Source organism: Bubalus kerabau, chromosome 15 (genome assembly GCF_029407905.1).
Source record: "Bubalus kerabau isolate K-KA32 ecotype Philippines breed swamp buffalo chromosome 15, PCC_UOA_SB_1v2, whole genome shotgun sequence".
Taxonomy (NCBI): domain Eukaryota; kingdom Metazoa; phylum Chordata; class Mammalia; order Artiodactyla; family Bovidae; genus Bubalus; species Bubalus kerabau.
Window position 1 is genome coordinate 29332066 of NC_073638.1, and position 20326 is coordinate 29352391.

Genomic DNA, 20326 nt, shown 5'->3' on the forward strand with positions numbered 1-20326 from the left:
GCATACAAGTCCTGCACATACCTTGTTACACAAGTCTTTTGGGTGCACAGGTGAGGATGTCGGGTCCAGCTTTGTCTGCTTTTCTCCAATTACTTCGGTCTTTTGATTTCTTTCATCAGAATTTGTAGTTCTCATAATACAAATTCTATTCACTAATTTTGGGGGGCAGGTTCTGAACAATTCTAGGGGGTAATTACTGGCAGTTCTTCAACATACCGTGGACCAACTCTCTCCTTTCTCTTTTCCTGTTCTGTTTAGGCTATGAAAAATTAAATGCAAATGGAGAGACAGCCTTAGGGCTGGACAAAGGTGCTCTCAGATTTTATTGAACTGGGGCTCAGAGGAGTAGTGCTGAGTCTTCTTGCTTTTCAGAATGTGAGTCATTTAACTAAAAATGACTTCAAGATTGAACAGCTGCTACTAAAGACACACCACACACATATTTGGAGTTCCAGTGGGCTTTTATTGAGATAAATTAACAAATCAAGATTTTATCCACCATCTTTTCTTTTAAATTCAGCAGAGACTCTGGTCAATATATGTGTACATACAACATAAGACATTCCAACAAAAACACAGCCCCACTGGAACATTTGCCAATTAACAGAAAGCCAATTTTCCCATTCCCCAGATGTTTTCAAAATTGAGTCCCCACTGTTCACTTCTCAGTGGAACTGGTCCCTTGTGGCTAGGGACACTGGAATTCTATCCTGTTTTTACTAAACAAAAAATAACTTGTCTTCGTTTTGTTTCAAAAAAGGGAATAGTGACTTTGTTTTCTCCAAGCACCCCTCCCCCACAACCACTGGTTAAAATACAGTAGCCTGTATCTTAATAGCCCAACCCTACCCCCTCCCTTGCCCTGCCCAGTACTGTCTACTGGAGAATTTAAATACACTTCTGTTGGAATCTGTCAGCTATGGAGGGGCACAGTCCAGGTGCCAGGCTAGCTCCCTCTGACCTCATGAACCTTTGGACACTTAACTCTTTACCCCAAAGATGAGTTTTTAGATCAGAAAGAAGTGGGTTTTCTTTGGAAGTTAAAAAACAAAAACAAAACCCAAAACCCTAAAGGTATGAAGTAGAACTACAGGCTCAAAAGGTCCACTAAAGTCACTAAGAAGTTGACTACATCAGCTCCCATGAGGCCAAAAATTTTTGGCTTGACAAAGGTATTTTGCCAGGAAAATGATTCTACAACAGCTTAAGACACACAGAACGCTGAAAAAAGTAGCAAATAAAAACAACATGGCTTAATTCCCAAGAATTTATTTCATCTTTTTCTTACTCATCTATAGTAAGGTCAGGAGTGTGACTAAAGGCAGTTTCTGATGAGGTCACGAGCTTCCAAAGTGTTTCTAAATCCTTAGTGCAGATACCCTCCCTCTTGGGGCAAAGTAACCTCCCTCCCACCCCTATTAAAAAATAAAAAAGAAAAAAATTAAACCAAGTGATCAGAATGAGATGTTTTGATTCCAACAATGTACACTCAAGGCTTTGTGCTGAGTTGTCTGGTTCTAATCCAAGCATGATGGTATCAAACACAAAGCACAAGGCAAAGGAAAGATGCTCCCATCTCATTCTGAAAACAAATACTGACAACCAATCACCTCCCCCCTCCCCCCGCCCCTTGAGGCCAACCTGTAATGATGCTGGGACCAACTTGAAAATAATTTAGAGATTATATTTAGGTTTCTCTCCCCCTTACTTCTTCCCATGGAAGATCATTTTAGAATAAATTTATTCCATTCCATTCCTAAGGGAAAAGGCAAGGTTTCTCCATCGGAATGTAAGGACGAGAGAGACAGCAAGCTGTGTAACAGTCCATAACTCATTACACGACTATATAACCACTGGTTAAACCAGGAGCTAATTGTAATTTAAATATTAAGAATAAGGGGAGTAGTTTTTATCCAAATGAACCACTGGAAAAATATTACCATTACTTAAACACCCAATACTGGAAGGAACAGAACAACAACTAATAGTAACAATGCTCCTTATTTTAAGGGGGAATTGAAGAAAAAAAAAAAAAAAGACTAGGCTTTGACCTAGTTTGTAGAGCATCTTTCCATTTAACAATTCCTATTCAAGAGTCAAGCACCAAAACTGGACAGCTGCCTGTATAAGACTGTGTCCAATAGTGGTGTCCCAGATAGTTTTAAGTGCCACTCCTCATCAGAGGCTGTACTTCAGTAATACTTTCCATTTAAAGTCTGTGCTTTTAGAGGGACCCACAGGCACGTGGCACCGCAGAGCACAGTCTGAGGATGGCGAGAGACTGCGCTGTTGTTTAGTCACCCACTCTCTCTCTAGCGAGACACAAAATTGCGTTTATGAACTTTCCTTGTTTTTCTTCTATAATGAATGATCCCTCTTATCTCGCCAGAGATGGGGGGGAAGAGAGAGCTGCATCAGTACAAGGGCAAGATTTTTTGGTCAAAAGTTGATGCCTTTTAAGTTCCCTCCCCCCACCCCTCCCTGGGAAAAGGTTACTTTCTTAATTAGGCCTTGCATTTAGTAACCAACATTGGCTGGAGACACAGTGTGGCTTGGATACCAGATAAATGAGTTATTCTTTTTTGGGTTTGTACTGTGCAGCTCTTGCTACAATTTTTAAGGAGTTAGGGCTATGTCTGATCAGGAGGCATCGGCAGGATTTTGATCCTCAAGGAATTTTGGAATTACAAATAATTTTGCTTAGACCTAGGCAGAGTCAAAAAAGCAACTTTGAATAAATGACTTCTTTATCCAGATGAGTTAAGCATGAAAGTTTATGTAAGACATATCCTGGAATATTTTAGGGTTTTAAAAGACAATGACAAATGAAAACCAATTTTTTTTTAAATTTTTTTTCTCTTTTTTTTTTAATCCTAGATGCCTCCTGATTGACCTAGTATACTGGGTTAAAAGGGAATTAAAAACATTAAAAAAAAAAAGTTCACTGGTATTGATTCATCTCACTCCTTTTGCCTGGAGATCAGGCCAAACATCAAGCATGTTGGGAGGGGCACAATTTAAAGCAACACTATTGACTGTAAAGCATTTGCCAGCAATTTACAATGCAAAATGACAGATAATTCTTGTCACAAAGCAAGAGAATGGCAAGCAGCTTTCTGTAGCATGAAAGTTAACAGCTCTCAGGGGTCGCCCGTTCCTGCAAGTTTATGTATCAAGGTGGGCAGAGGGCAACACACAAAAGTACAGGAGGTGATCCACAGAAAGTAAGCCCCAGAACTGCTGAAGTTACCAAAGCTGGTACTGGCTAATATTCTGAAATGCAAATCCATGCTTTATACATACACTGCTCAAAGACACTGCCGCTCAATCATACCCCCACACTGCAAGGCAAATTCTTTGTCCCCTTTTGCAGAGCTTGAAAAGTTTCTCAAACTTTTAAAAAAGGCTGGCGGGGAACAGTATCAGAGAGAACGTCTCAAAAAAATAACATCTTGAATTCTAGGTTTCTGAAGCTTCCTTGCTCTCTGTCAGGCCTACTCCAAAGGTACTGTATGAGACAGTGTGGCAGCAGTGAGCCCCAGACTTCTGGGTCTCTTTTCCATGTAGGATTCCTGTAGAGGTCTGCTCTCTACAGTAAGAAGCCAAAATACTTTTTAGATTTAGTGTTGCGGAAAACTGAGCCCCTCTCATCTTTAGCTGCTCCCATAATCACTCTAATCCCCTTAATCCCAGCAACCTTCATCCAAAAAAAAAAATATATATATATGTATATATATATATATATGAACCCAGAAAAAAAACCTATTTACAAAGTTTATACAAGTATACACACCCAATTTTCTATGGGACACGCTCTGCCACAGAGGAAAGAGGGTCAAAGGCTCTGACATGTCTACACATCAAGTGCCATAACTGCTAATGGAGGCGTATGTAAACCAGTCTTTAGTGTTCTGCTATAGAGCACAAAAGGCTTGTCATATGGCTCCTGCGATGATAGACTGCTCTTTCCTTTGGGAGCGATGATGTTGCATCTACTCAGCCCAGAAGAAATTTTTACTTGGGATTGTTTTTTTTGTTAAATACATGTATTTACAGTGCGGATGAACTGCAGTTGCATATCAACTCCTCCACATAAAGAAAAAGAAAATGGTGTTTAACATTACTAATACGTTTCATCTTCCAGCCCTGGGCTTGAGTATCGGGTAGAAAGGGAACAGAGAGACTTCAACTTGAAACCAAAATGAAAAGACAAAAATTTTTAAAAGAAAGAAAAAAGAAAAAAAAATACTATTGTTGATTCCTTGGGCTGTGTCTAAAAGATGATATTCTGAATGGTCTCATAGCATAAGGCACTTCGCACAAATAAGTAATAAGCTCTTCAGGCTTAAAAACGGATGAGTAACCAGGGAGAAGTTGAAATGCACTCAAGAGTCAGCTGTTGGAGAATTTTGAAATCGTAGACAAGCTTGTGTTCATCAAGGTTCTTCTCTTTTTAGGGTTTCTCCCCTTCTTTCTCTTCCTTCTTTGTCCCCCCTTCCCCAGAAAAATTTTTAAAAAACCAGCAGTTAGTGCAACTAATGTTCAGTCAGCACACAGTGCAAACAAGTGGAACAAAAAAGGTAAATTCCTTTTCAGCTTTTCTCTTCACCAGTTAAAAAAAAGAAATGTCTGAGCTCTTACGTCTTCATAGTTCCAAAATAAAAGAAGATGAAAAACCCACAAAGAGAAGAGCATTCCCCCCAAAATCGATGTGTCACAGATCCAAACGAGCCTTCCATAGTTTGTCAAAGCCTAAAGAAAGAAGAAACCTAAAATTATCGCCAGTAAGCAATATAAACTAGGACACACACACGTGAAGCACATGTGAAGTAGGCGTTCACAAGTCCATCCCAAATGCTCTCCATAATAGCTTCTACTGAGCCTCTTTACACACTATAGAATCAGCTCAGGATTAAGGAATTTCCACTGGACATCCCAGAGACAGGATGAAATCCTGAAAGTACTGGTAGCAGGCAGTAGTCATCTGTGACAATTTTAAAAAGTTTTTTTAAATCCTTTATGAACTCAACAGCCTGTCAGTGTACTAGCATACATGAGCTAGTTTTTGTCCACGAGTTTTGTGTTTGACAAGTAAATTAGGACAAAAAGGTTAAAGTGAAGAGTTAATTTGGAAACTCTAAAAATAATGGGTAAAATGTTAACTGCTAATTTGAAAACTATCATCTCTGAAATCAGATTTTCCTTACAGGAATATTGGCTGTTTTGGAGGGTTTTTTCCTATGTTAATTAAGCCTTGTTTTAAGCATTTCTTCCAGAGTCCTATAGTCAACAAAAGATGAAAAGGTGGATGCACGTGAGTCCAGTGGCCATTTAAAGTAAGGCAGTTATCCTTATAACCTGATTATACCTTTAGCAATAAGGTTCTACAGATAATTTAACCTATTAAGGTACCCATTAGAAATTAAGAGTGAATGCTAACAGATGACCAAGTGATAAAGGAAAAGAGCAAAAATATTTTCATATTCAAAATTGCTAATTTTTTTTGCTTCCATTATTTTAGAAGTCTGAATTTGTCTTAAGTACCGTTCATATACATTCCTTAGGAAGATGGCATTCAAGAACTGCATTTATGGATTGGCCAGTAAGATCACATCAACTGAAATACTTCCTGTTTACTGCCATTTATGTCAAGAGGTATTTCATCTTTTATGCTAACTGTATACGGTAGGACATTGCATCCCTCCTGGGGGAAGAGGACCTTGATCTCCTTCCTGGAAACATTATGCTTACTTGGCTATTTTCTCAGGTACACACATGCTTGTTAAGCTTTCTCATCTTCTACAGGCTCGCTGTGGTATTCTGCCACATACAGGCTCTTGTCAATGTTGCTCGGGATAGGTTTGATTTCAGTTCCCAGCTGCTCCTCAATACTTTTCAGGTTGAAGCGATCATCATATGTGATCAAGTTGATGGCTAAGCCAAGATGACCAAAGCGACCTGACAAAAAACAATTCTAATTAATGAGTTAAATATGGGAGTCAATGTGTAAGCACTAGTCTCTGTGGTAAATCCATATAGGATTAATGTTTTTATTCAGTGCCACTCATTCACAGCCTAAACTAACAGTGTCAAAAGTTGCCAAAATACACAGTATAAAATACAAACAGTACAGTTACAAAAGTGAGGTTCTAATTTGTACATCTTAAATTAGGCATCAGGTTATTTTAACTTAAAAATAAATGTTCTGGAAGAATTAGAAATTGATATATCAAAAAACAAGTTTAAATTCACTATTTTAATTGCTACCACACTCTACTTCACAAAAGGAACAAAATTTAGTGATTAAACTTCTCAAAAAACTTGCACAAAGAACATCTCCTTCCTTTTCCTCACCTGATCTTCCAATACGATGGAGATAGGTCTCTGCCAGCTTTGGGAAGTCAAAGTTTATTACCACATTCACAGCTTGTATATCAATACCTCGGGTAAACAAATCTTTAAAACAAACAAAAAAAACCTCCATTATATCCTTCAATTTGGTGTCATAATACTCTTTAACATTTATTTCTAAAGGAACCTAAGCTTCACTCACTTCATGCAGTAATTCAAAAGGATCTGTAAATTACTGGCATTATTTCTCATGCGCATTAACCATAAGCAGCTTTCTGTTCACAAGTTACCTTTCTGAGGTAACATAGTACAAATCAAGGATGACTGAAAAAGCTTATACACTCAAAAATGAGCTCCCAAGTATAATTTTCTTCACTCTATTTTTAAGTATTTAATTCAAGGTTAATAAGTTATTTTTAAAAGTTCATTGCATAATGGAGAAAACTTTTAAAAAGAGGCAATCTACCAGCAAGTAATTTATACTTTGTTCAGATTTCTTTCATCCCATTCTGCTGAATGACTTATAACAGGTCTGAGGTAAGCTAATATGCACGACTATCCCTTCTCCTTTTTTCCAGTCCCACAATTATTATGCTAATTTAGGCTTTGACAAATACACACAGACACAACTCCAGTAAGTTCAATAAGCTAATAACTAGGTTTCCCTGCACTTCTCAGCTCCACATGTCAAAATAATCCATGATGGTCAGACAAGTATTTCTAATATACTGGTTTGAATTTGTAACTTGTTATTTTCAACTGTCTCCAGATAAAATTTAAAACTGACATTCAAAGTCCTCTGTTCTATATTTTGGTTGTAACACATCTCAAAACTTCGACTATACCAACCTCACCCACTATACTTCTTTAAACTATCTTCTTAGCAATCTATAGATTACTTTTTATGCCAGGCCCCTAATGAAATATTCCTTCTTATCCAAGTCTAAAACTCATCTATAGCCTATGAATTACAATTTCATATTTTCTCAGATCACCTCAGCTAGTTATTTCCCTCTCCTATGAAAATTTAGGGTTATTTAATGTATATACCTCACACTTGCAAATTACTCTTACTCCCTTGGAGATCTAGCCCAATGCCCGTTTTTGTCAAATTTTACTGCCACATAGCCATGGCCATTTGTGAAATATACTGCCACTGAGGTAGAACAGCAGAGTCAAGTCACTTGTAACACAGACCACATAGTATGCAAAGTCTAAGATATTTACTACATGGACTTTACAGAAAAAGTTTGCAGGCCCAGCCTGAGGTTCTTAATGTCATCTTTTTATCTCTGATTAAACAACTACTCTAGAGGGCTGGTACTTTGTATGTATTTATACATGTTACACATAAATGTTCAGTACTTATTTAATGATGTATTTGCCCACCGTTCTGAAAAATGAGAAAGAAGAAAGCACTGGCACTTCAAAACTTATCTGAGGGCAGCCTCAGCAAGTTAATGCTTAAAATAAAACCATGTAACCACAGCAGTAATTCCTAACAATGTGTGAGTTCTGTAAGTACTACCAACTCTTTCTAGGGGAAAAAAAAAGTATTTTTCATTCTCAAATAAGGAAATGGTTAATGGCAAACGGCACCTTTCTACTTGTCTGTACAGTTGATCCTTGAACAATCAGGAGTTAGGGTCTCAGTTGAAAGTCTGCATATAACTTTATAGTTGGCCCTCAGAACCCATGCATTTCTGTATTTATCTCTGTGTACAGCTCAAAAATTAAAAAACAAAAAACTAGGTTCTTCCCTCTATCCAGAAACCTAGTTTAGATTATAAACCTAGTATCAATACTAAGACTATATTCCCAGTGTACAGACAGGAGGCTACTGAATCTAACTGTCCACATGCACCCCCAGTCCGCTTTTCTTTATGTAGTGAAATACACCAGAACACAAACTAGTCTGATTCTGGCAAAAGAAAGAAAGGCCATAATAAACGTCCAAAACATAGTTTCTTAACATAATTCATTTTGCATATGCTAAATAGAACTCATTCCTATATGCTAAAACTATTTAGAAAATACACAAACTCCAAAACTGGTTTAATAGGCAGAGATTAGGTAGGAGTGCCAAAGTAAGTGTTTTGCAGTTTCAGGTACGGAACCTAATTTCAAAAGTTAACTACAAAAAAAAAAGTTACCTACAGCTCATTCTCAACTTCAGAAATTCTAGAAATGGTAGGAAAGGGAGCTGACTATGTAAGCAGCTTCACTGCAGGACAGGACCGAGAAAGAACAAAACTAGGAAGGAAACAATGGGTAAAGGAATAGAAAATACCTACCAGTGCAAACAAGATTGCGGCATAAGCCATTTCGAAAATCATGAAACACACGATTTCGATGTTCCTAGGAATAAAGCAATGCATTTATTTGATTACAACTCACACAAGCCTCCAAATTTCCATCATTTTTTTCTCCTACCCAAGCAGTTTCTTTATATCCAAATTTGTTTTCATGAATGAGAAAAGAGCCACATTCAATATACATTAAAAACAAAAGGTAGGAGAAAAAGAAAAGTCTCCCGTGGGAATTAATAAGCAACAAATATACATGTATTCATATTATCTCAATTCTTAAAGGTATTTTTTTTTTGCTGGAGTGGGTTTTAAGTAACAATTTTCACCATATTTACTTCTAAAATGTTTCAAATAAAAGAGGCCAAAAGTTTAGCTTAGCTGAAACATCTACTACTTATCTTTTCAGTTATTATATACAAAAGCTAAAAATAACTACTTTTCAGTTAAATAAAAATGAAAACACATTAACTCAGGCAAAATCAATAAATCTACCATCTGGCAAAACTGGTCTTTCTTTTCAATGCAATGTTCCTCCACTCTGAAATATTCTCTTCAATTTTATACACCATTTCCTGTGATAATTTTAATATTAGGTGCCTACATGATGGCACCTGATCCATGACAATAAGCTTCTTTGAAAACCATATGTGAGCTGATTAAGTTCTTAACCTGTCAGACTACAGAAATTGCTTTCCTATCATGAAATTTCACAATGTTAATTAGCACATACAAACACAATATGTTGATAGTTTTGAATTTATTTTCTGTTAAATCAAGTTCTGAAACAGATTACATCCTTTTTCTGAAGGCAAACAATAAAGAGAAAAAGATGAACCTGAGAAGGTACACAGATAAACTAGAACCTTCTACAAACCTTCCAAAACTGTGGCTGACAGTCACACATAAAGTGGCATCTGAAATGTAGTATGACTGAAGACTAAATTTTAAATAGTTTAATGTTGCTAGTGGTTACTGTACTAAACACTAGCCCAAATCTAAGATTATGGGGAAGGAAGGGAATAAAATCTCATATTTCTATTATGCTTGGCAACTGAGAAACTATTCATTCATACACAATCTCAATCTTCCTAAAACCTTGTGAAGTAAGGTTCTTCACATAACAGGGGTAATAATATACTATTACCCCTGTTTATAGTTAGGAAACCTTACCCCACAGAAGTTAAAATGAAGGGTCCTTTGCCTACTAAACAGTAATTTATTCTTAAACTCAGGGCACTTGGAAGAGCATTAAAACAAAATTCAAGAAATATTCAGAAAAAGCTTAAAAAAAAAATCTATGTAAGTACAAGTTTTACACTCACCTGCCTCATTTTAGCATGGATATAGAAGCAAGAATAACCCAGTTGAGAAATCTTCTTGGCTAGCAATTCAACTCTCTGAGAGGAGTTACAGAAAATAATCGACTGGTTTATCTGAAGCTGAGCACAGGAGAGAGAAAAAAAAAGACATAAGAAAGAAAATAAAATATTGACAAACAAATGTTGAAAACACTAAGAGTTATAATCTCATGACCCAGGAGATGCAAAACTATAAAAAATTTTAAGTACTATTCATTTAATAGTAGTTGCAGTTAAGCGCAGTTAATATACGACCACTCCTTCCGGGGAAATAGAGGGTTAGGTTCCTGTGAGGAACTCGTAACTTTTTTCATCAATGGGTGAACAGATAATCTGGTTTTATGCATGTTACTGAGTTTTTTTTGGCTGCACCACATGGCTTGCAGGATCCCAGTTCCCTAACCAAGGATCAACCCACATTCCCTGCATTGACAGTGTGGAGTGTTAGCCACCCGACCACCAGGGAACTCACCCCATTTGTTACTGTCTTAAAGACACCTTATTTACTCATGGCCAACAGCACTATAACTCAGGTCTTTATGAAGTTTATCTAATACATCATCTCTTCTTAGGAGCACTGGACAACATGTCAGCACTATGCCTAAGGACCATTTAAAACAGTGGAATCAAGAAAAAAGCACAAAAAAGTGGGGAATGTGGCATTAAATAGACTGTGAAAAGGGTGTTCATTTCTGAGCTCAAACAAGAGGGCAGGGATAAACAGCATGAAGTCTCAAATTTTTCACGTGTGTCTTTGAAGAGCATCTTGAGTACTGACTTCAGGGTGACAAGAAAATTCTGGCAAGTAGGCAAACTTGCAAAAACACATCTACTTATAACAGAACAATTATAATTACTGAGAATAATGGGATTACCTATAATTAAGGTCAAATTATTTTAGAATCAAATTAAAAGTGCCTATGACCTGTCAATAATATAGTATTAGCTTCAGATCAACAACTAAAACTACCTTTTAGGAAAAACTAAGGACTTTTTTTTCCTGCACTCAAAATGATGAGAAAACAAATACAACTGTTTTATCAAGGTTAAGAAATGGATAACATTCAGCAGTTGAAGTCTAACTGGCTCACCCTGGAGAAAAGTGTGTTGAGGCAGTGTACTTTTTGGCGCTCAGTAACATATGCGTAGTACTGGGTTACTCCCTTCAAAGTTAGTTCCTCCATCAGGTTAATCTCATAGGGTTTCTGCAAATGGGAATTCTGAAGGAAAAAAAAAAAAAAAAGTCTTTTATAGTTAAAGCAGTTTATTTCTTTAAATAAACTTTAACTCAAAATATATCCTCATACATGTCTGTCTGATAAACTCTTAATTGAAGGGATGCAGCTCTCTTTAAAATATAATCTGCCATTACCATAAAATGGGAGATCTAACATTCAGATATACAGCTAAGTTATTACTATTTTGTACTTTAAATATAGGATTATGCTGTAATCAATTTATCTAGCATCAATGGCTATGTCAGACACCAGCTTAATGAACAAATAAAAATCAAAATACTTTTGTATCTTAAAACTTGAAACCAGCATAAAATATACACTAGTAATATAATGTCATTATAGATAAAAGTACACTCATGGGCAACAGGAAGGTACTGCTTCTAAGTACAGATTTATACTCACCATGAACTTCTGTACACTAAGAGGGAAAGTAGCAGAATATAATAAAATCTGTCTGTTTTTAGGTAGCGTGAGAATAATATCCTCCATTATCTGCACAAAATCCTGTGACAGCAACTTATCTGCCTGCAGTACAAAGAGAAGATGATCTTAAACAAAATGAAATCATGTCTAAGGTTTCTGGTTAATAAGGAATCATTCCAGCAAAAGAGTTCACAGAATGTTCCTGGCTGTAAACATTATATAGTCCAAAGGCACCAAGACACATTCAGTGATACAAAAAGGGGCAAGTCTGTAATACTGAACTAAGGGAAGAAGAATCCTAGACAGACAAAATCCTTATTCCCATAAAAAATTTTAATGTGATTTCCATTAAAGAGACAAAATCACTACAGATGGTGACTGCAGCCATGAAGTTAAAAGATGCTTACTCCTTGGAAGGAAAGTTATGACCAACCTAGATAGCATATTCAAAAGCAGAGACATTACTTTGCCAACAAAAGTCCGTCTAGTCAAGGCTATGGTTTTTCCAGTGGTCATGTATGGATATGAGAGTTGGACTGTGAAGAAAGCTGAGCGCCGAAGAATTGATGCTTTTGAACTGTGGTGTTGGAGAAGACTCTTGAGAGTCCCTTGGACTGCAAGGAGATCCAACCAGTCCATTCTGAAGGAGATCAGCCCTGGGATTTCTTTGGAAGGAATGATGCTGAAGCTGAAACTCCAGTACTTTGGCCACCTCATGCGAAGAGTTGACTCATTGGAAAAGACTCTGATGCTGGGAAGGATTGGGGGCAGGAGGAGAAGGGGACGACAGAGGATGAGATGGCTGGATGGCATCACTGACTCGATGGACGTTGACTCTGGGTGAACTCCGGGAGTTGGTGATGGACAGGGAGGCCTGGCGCGCTTCGTGCGATTCATGGGGTCGCAACGAGTCGGACTCGACTGAGCGACTGATCTGATCTGATGGTGTTAGAAGTACAGGCTACAGCATTAAACCACCTGTGTTTCAAACTTTTCAGGGATACAGTTTTTTGAGGCAGAAGCAGGGTGTATTTCCCTTTGCCTGGCAAATAATAAAAGCTATCCTTTTCTACTTCACCCACTCACACACACAAACAGAAAACTTGCCTCCTTCAGTATTATCTATGTTGGGAGGTTTCTTAACTACTATTTCAGTTTCTACAATTTAAAAATCAAGATGTCTTCTTATTGTAGGAATTACTTTATGGGATAACTAACTACCTTATAGGATTGTTGTAAAAATTCAATGAAAAAACACATAAAGCACTTAGTGCTAACACAGCCACTAATAAATGTGCTCTCTCATTACTCAAAGATAAAAACCTGTTTCAAATTAGACCAAGAGGAAATGGATCCAGTTATCTTAAAACAGACCACATAGGAAAATAACTTCATTTCAAAACATCAACACTGGGGGGTGTGGGGGTGCTCAAGGAGAGAATGTACGCATACTTGGAGCCTGATGTACAGCAAAAACAACACAACACTGTAAAGCTATTATCTTTCAATTAAAAAAAAAAAAAAAAAACCCAAACATCAACACTGACTGCATATACATATAAAACACTTGCTTGCTAGGTCCCAAGAATGCAGAGCTGAGTAAGTTCTCAACAGGCACTTATAGTCTGGTGAAAGAACACATATAACAGAGACAAAAAACCAAACAATACCAAGCTGGATATGTTAAATAAGGGGTTCTTAAGATGCCTTTTTTTTAACATGCTTTTTAAGATGAATCACAGAATGAAGCGAGATGCAGAATGGGCTTGGCTTTGAGGTTATTCAATGACTTCTCACTGCAAAATAAAAACAAACTGACTTCCCTAAGAAAAAGACACAAGGCTGAATTATTCCTATAAATACCTATCATCTATTGCTTTTAAAAGGCAAAACACGTTTTAGAAGCAAGTTAGTTTGAACAAACCAACAAGAGTAATGAATTTACTAGAAGGTCTTAAACACAAAGAGGTTATGCTTCATTCACTGGCAGTTATAAACAAAGCCAAATCAGTACAGAATAGTATGCTTCCAAATGAAAAAACATTACCTCATCCAATACTATCATCTGGACATGATCAACTTTTGCTACGCCTTTCTTGATAAGATCCAGGATTCTTCCAGGGGTAGCTATCACCACATGCACTACACAAGATTAGAAAACATGTATTTTCGTTAATTTTAGATGGGGCAAAAAGGATACAGTAAAGGTTTATCACATACATATTTTACCAGAAACACTGCTGCAGGAATAATACAAAGAGGCCAAGATGTGTTTTAGAATATGGATTTCCATCTCATCTTCAGTTGGCTAGAGAATACCAGTTAATTTCACCTCTGCATGCAGTGGGCTATAGCTTTCCAATTCACCTGTTCCAAATAAGGAACACAGTTCTTTGTCTGAGGGAAACCCCCAGGGAAAAACAAAAAGTATGCCGAACTTTTGATACAGCTGCTGCTGCTGCTAAGTCACTTCAGTCCTGATACAGCAGCTTGCCTCTAATCTATTAATAGATCAATGGTCTGCAGAAGACTGTAACAGGATCAAGTAAGATGATCATTTTTAATTACAAAGGCAGTACAAAGGATATAGGAATTAAACTAATCAAGTAACAATCATATATAAAATCCTGACTAAAATTCAATGTACAACTTTAACTGGATTTCAACTCTTGCTGTTTTCTTTTTTCACTAAACAATGTTATCATGGAGAGCTCTTCATGAAAATGAATACAGATCAGCTGCACTCTTTAATGGTATGTGGCATTCCATTCAGTCTATACCCCAATGTATTTAGCCAAATTTCCCTGATATTTAGGTTGCTCCAGTTTTTCAGTACTACAAACCACACTACAGTAAACACCTTTGCATTTGTCCAATTATTTCTTCAAAAAAAGATTAAAAACATACATTTATAATTTTGAAACATAATGCCAAATTGCCCACCATAGAGATTGTATCAATCTATATCCCCATGTTGCAAGACAACAAATTTCTTCACAAATGCATATTACTGGTTACTAGTTAGCCTTTCCAATCTTAATTAATCTTGTCCATCAGATAGAATATCAATTTACTGTTTTTATAATTTAAAAAATTTAAAAATTTACTAGTAAGGTTAAATATCCTTTCAATGACAAAAATAATTTTTTTTTTTCTTGACTGAAATGGTCATTTCCTTTGTTTTTCTACTGCAATGTTTGTTCCCTATTTTAAAAACAATTTTAATAAATTACTGAAAGGAAACACTTGTGTGTCAAATTATAGCCAGCAAGCCAGCTTATATCCAATCATTTCCTACCTGTATCATCAAGCCTCATTATGTCATCCCGTAAATTGGTTCCTCCTGTGGTTGCCATCACTTTGGCCCCTCCCATGTGTTTGCTGACCTGGATGCAAATTTGACTGACCTGTAGAGCAAGTTCTCTAGTGGGAACAATCACCATTGCTGGAAAATATCAACAAACAGAAAAAAGGAGAGAGAGGAAAAAAAAAAGCCATGTATTAAAGAGTTTAAGAAGCTACAGAAATATTGCCTCTTATAATCGAGACACTCAAATGAATAAATTTCAAAAAAAGAACCTATTATAGTGCACCAGATTTAGACTTTTCTTCAGTAACAATGCTATACAATTCTTCTACTCTTCCTGGTTACAAAGCCTTAAAGGGTTCTTTGAGTTGGCAATTATTAGCTCAAAATATATTAATATTTTAGTAAGAGATCACTAGTTAAAATGCCCAAATAGGAAACTCCTGCTGCCCAGGTCTATTTATACCATATGAACATAATAGGAAGATGGCAGAAATAATTATTATAGATCAAGAAAGCATGGGGAGAAAAAAACTGAAAATTTTAGAAAAAGCTTTAGAGGTGAAAACATAGATCTACTGGGTACAGCTATGGAAATGTGTTTCTTCCCTACTGCTTAAGATTTTAAAATCCCCAAGCCACAAGGCTTCAGAGAGAAAAAGTTCCTGCTTTTACAAGGAACTCTGCAGACACAGCTGTCACGAGAAACATTCTAGCTCCATAGTTTTAAGTATCTATTTCAGATAATTTAATTCCCCTATCCACAGGACAAATTCTTATTTTGCCTATCTCATTGGAATGTTGTTGTAACTGTATAATATGCAAAATAACCTTAAAAACTAGAAATCTCTTTTTAAAAAGTTAGGAATCATTTTTATAAGACAACCAGGCCAAAAGCTGTGAAAAGGGTAAATACTAATTTCAGATGATTTAAGTTCTGACTGAGAAAAGATGGTAATATCTTCTATATAGCTCCAAGATTTAAATCACCATTTACAGTTTAAACAACCAACCTTGTATATTGTCCTTCTTCAGGTCTAGCCGTTCAAGTAAGGGAATGAGGTAGGCACCGCTCTTGCCTGTTCCGTTTTTTGCTCTAGCTAAAATATCCCTACCAGATAAAGCAATGGGAATGCTCTCCTCCTAGAAGAGATCGAACAATGCTTATTACTTGTATGCATTGCTAATAACAGTACATAGGCAAGTTCTTCTCTCAAACACACTGAAAGTATATAAAGTTCCTTGGTATTGAAGTATTTTACAGAAGTAAAGACCAAATAAATCAGCAGGACCAGTCAACATCACCGTTAGTATCAACTGACATTTATCAGAACTACTCATAAAATACATACTAAATTTAGTAATAAAAACCTTTGAGTTTGTATGAGCAAACAACATACATGATGTCTGTGAGCATCAACAACAGAAAAAGAGGAGGAACTTGGGATGACACAATAAACACATAGAGGAAAATAAGCAAAGGACATTTCACAATTAAAAACTGGAAGAAAAAACAGCACAAACAATATTCAAAAGAAGGACTATATGATATTCTGAGACTAGTAAACCAACTTGACCACAATGAAAAATTGTAGGTTGGACAATTTTATTCCTACATAAATAGGACTCAGCTGGAAAAGTTTAGTCTTGGGTCCTATCTTTTTTTTAAATTGCATTACATAATGACCAATGTCTGTCTCGCAGCCAACTTCTGTCCTGAGATGTGCCCTGACTTCTCGTTTTCAAATTTGGCTTACTCATGTGTGTTTTGCACACATGAGTGTTTTGCAGAAGATAATATTTCTTATTAGGGCAAATTTCCTAGACAATAGCAAAGGATTCTCAACAATTACTATATATTAAATACACATATACAGAGAGAAATTTAAAAAGGTAAAACAGGTATGAACAGAGGAAGCAGAACACTTCTATTTCTAAAACTAATTTCTACAACTAGAAAATTAGAAAAATAAATTAGGAAAAATATTCATAATCACTATAATAATCACTATAATTAGTTCTTTCTATGCTTGAGCTAATGACCAAAACAAATATGTCTAGCAATTTAAAACTGTTACTGGAGAAATACCCAAGTCATAAGCATCATGACTTTCATTTCCTACCATGATACTTATTTTAGAACCCCAATCACAGGGGTCAGATGGGTTCCATATAATCAGAATAACTAACATTGTTGCCAGAACAACTGTGAAAATAGTTCAGTGACAACACTCTGTTATCTTACTCCAACAGCCAGCATTAAACAGTCTGCTTATTATGTAGGGTGAAGCAGGTCAAAGAAGAAAGTCTTGGTTCGACCCTCTGGTCTTAAATCCTTCCTTGCTTGAGCACATGTGTTACTCAGTTGTGTCTGACTCTCTGTGACACTGTGGACTGTAGCCCGCCAGGCTCCTCTGTCCACAGGATTTTTCAGGCAAGAATACTGGAGTGGGGTGCCATTTCCTCCTCCAGGGATCCACATCTCCTACAGCTCCTGCTTTGCAGGGAGATTCTTTATCCCTTGAGCCATAACTCTGAGTCAACTCTATTAATCTTCAGTTGTCCTGAAGGGCAATTATCACATGGGTTCAATCTCTGTTATGGTTTTTAAACAGGTTACCAGTATACCACTCAGTTCGACAGCAGAAAAAGACTTTTGTCTCTCAGTGACTTCCTGAGTCAGGTCCTTTAAAAGGATAAGATATCTCAATGAAGTGAGACAGGATAGAATTAGATTGGGGGTATCCTAATTCCTTTTTGGGGTTTACATTATGACTTAAAGGCCACTGACTTCTATTTCTCTGCTCTTTGACAGGACTTATGTTCTACAGAAACAGAAACTGTTTAAGGATAGGGCTTTAACAAAGTAAGCTAGCTAGCCTGTAAGTTAAGATGCACTGTACTTTGTCTCTTATGGTGGCTATTATGATTAGCAGTCAGAGAATTCAGTATATTCACACTGTCTCTTACCACTGTTTGCTAGGAAGATTAAACAATATGAAGTGAGAAAATTCAAGTCAGATTCAGACAGCTTTGAAACTCAAGAGAAGTCATGGGGAACTGCCAGGGAGAAGAGAAAGGAGGAAGGAAGCTAAAAATTTTAAAAACTTACTGTGATGGGTACTACACTTAGATATTTAATGTTAATTATATCCTTTCAAGTTAGGTTCCTTTTTGTCTTACGAATGGCAAAATGGATCCTCAAGATTGCTTTGCACAAGGTGACTAAGCAAGAAATGCTAGAATCAGGATTTGAACTTAGGTCTGCAAATAAGAGAAACTGGAACCTCATACACTACCAAGTAGAATATACAGCCATTTTGGGAAATAGTCTGGCAGTTCCTCAAAAAGATAAAAAAAATTACCATATGAACCAGCAATTCTACTCCTAGGTATATACCCAAGAGAAATGAAAATACCTCCACAAAAAATTCTATATACATCAGTGTTCAAAAAAGCATTATTCATAATAGCTAACAGTGGACACAACTCTACCAACTGAAGACTGGATAAACCAAATGTGGTATAGCTATACAGTGGAATATTATTCAGCAATAGAAAGGAATAAAGTACTGACACATGCTACAATATGGATGAATCCTAAAAATATGCTAAGTCAAAAAGCCACAGCTGAGTCACAAAGAGCATGAATTTTATGATCCCATTTACATGAAATTGTCTAGAATAGGTCAATCCATACAGACAGAAAGTAGATTAGTGGTTGCTTAGAGCTAGGAGAAGAAGGGTAACTACTAAGTTTCTTTTTGGTGAAAATGTTCTTAAACTGATTGTAGTAATTGGCTGCACAACTGTGAATAAAAAAAATAAAAAAAAACCCACTGAACTAACTGCATTACTTAAAATGTGTAAACTGTATCTCTGTGACCAATACCCTAAGGCAAAAAACAAGCATACAAAACACCACCAGAACACAAAAACCGAAAATAAAAAAAATCCCACGAACTTAAAGGTATGTCTGATTCTGCCATTTTCCAAAGTCCATGTTCCAGTTTCACTGTAAGATCTAGGGACTGAGCCAATATGTATTTATTGTGTTTTAATAACCCTAGTATCCATTTCCCTTTCTTTGCTGTTGTTCAGCAACCCAGTCGTTCGACTCTCTGTGACCCCACTGACTACAGCACACCAGGCCTCCCTATCCCTCACCATCTCCCTAAGCTTGCCAGAGCTCATGTCCATTGCATCAGTGATGCCATCCGGCCATCTCATCCTCTTGACACCCCCTTCTCTTTCTGCTTCAAGCTTTCCCAGCATCAGGGACTTTTCCAGTAAGTCGGCTGTTCACATCAGATGACCAAAATACTGGAGCTTCAGCATTCAGGGCTTCTCTGGCGGCTCAGATGGTAAATAATCTCCCTGCAGTGCCAGAAACCAGGCTTCAATCCCTGGGTTGGGAAGATCCCCTGGAAAAGGGAATGGCTACCCACTCCAGTGTTCTTGCCTGGAGAATTCCATGGACAGAGGAACCTGGCAGGCTACAGTCCATGGGGTCTCACCCGACTGAAAGACTAACACTTTCCCTTTCTTAGTAGAACCCTAAACTTTTTTCTGAGGAATTACGTTCTCTCCAGTCCCCGATGGATAGTCTAGTCAACTTCCGCAGCTAAATGGAGACACCAACTGCTTTTTAACTCCTAGGGTCAGTTGAACTTAAATCTTAGTTTCAGGGAGAACAAAATGGATACTGTGGAGGCAGTTATGATTAAGGTATCTACTGCTCCGTAGAAAAAAAAGGAGATGGAAGACAGTAATTTCAAAAATAGTATCTCCAGCCTAAGGAACACACTCCAGTTTTACCATAGTATCCAATGAAGACATGCATTTTTGAGAATTTAAGAAAACAATTCTTTTAGCCATAGTAAATTCTGTTAGCAGGAGGAATGAATTACAAAAGAATTAAGAATGTTCTAATTCTTAACTATAAATTTGATAAATGACTAATTAGACTTGGTTAATGAAATAATTCCTAAAAATAACTTGAGATTCCCAACTTAATATGAAATTTGGTTGCCAAAGCTAACTTCTGTTTTTCTCTCAATAATTAACTACCTGCTATTCCATCACCTTCTTATCTATAAAGTCCTCAAAAGTTGTGCCTCAAGTCTGGAAACGGCAAGGGCTGTCATTTTTCAATCATCTCCAAGTTAATATAAGTTTGCAATGTTAAACAGAATAAAACAGTAGACTCCTAGGTACTCCAAAAAAGGCTCTGTTACTGTAGAGCTACGCCTTTAAAATGGCACAGTTATGTTACTGTGCATAGCATTCAGACCTAGAACTAGAGTCACAGATGGCTGTAGCAAAGAAAGATGTGTGGAA

At 36.8% G+C, this 20326-nt stretch overlaps 1 protein-coding gene across 6 annotated transcripts in view; it reads right to left on the reverse strand.

The window, feature by feature from the left end:
- Positions 1–442: 442 nt before the first annotated feature.
- The window catches only part of DDX6 (DEAD-box helicase 6), a 31709-nt gene continuing 11825 nt past the window's right edge, over positions 443–20326 (reverse strand). For 4 of the 6 annotated variants that reach the window (XM_055548303.1, XM_055548305.1, XM_055548304.1 and 1 more), the window contains exons 5-14: positions 16000–16129; positions 14978–15124; positions 13727–13821; positions 11659–11781; positions 11110–11238; positions 9983–10099; positions 8646–8709; positions 6355–6456; positions 5752–5958; positions 443–4752 (exon numbers count right to left, since the gene is read on the reverse strand). In XM_055548303.1, coding sequence (XP_055404278.1) covers positions 5783–5958; positions 6355–6456; positions 8646–8709; positions 9983–10099; positions 11110–11238; positions 11659–11781; positions 13727–13821; positions 14978–15124; positions 16000–16129 — 1083 coding nt within the window. In that variant the 3' untranslated portion in view covers positions 443–4752; positions 5752–5782. The remainder of the gene's footprint in view (positions 4753–5751; positions 5959–6354; positions 6457–8645; positions 8710–9982; positions 10100–11109; positions 11239–11658; positions 11782–13726; positions 13822–14977; positions 15125–15999; positions 16130–20326) is intronic. The other 2 variants (XM_055548307.1, XM_055548308.1) reach the window with 2 other exon arrangements.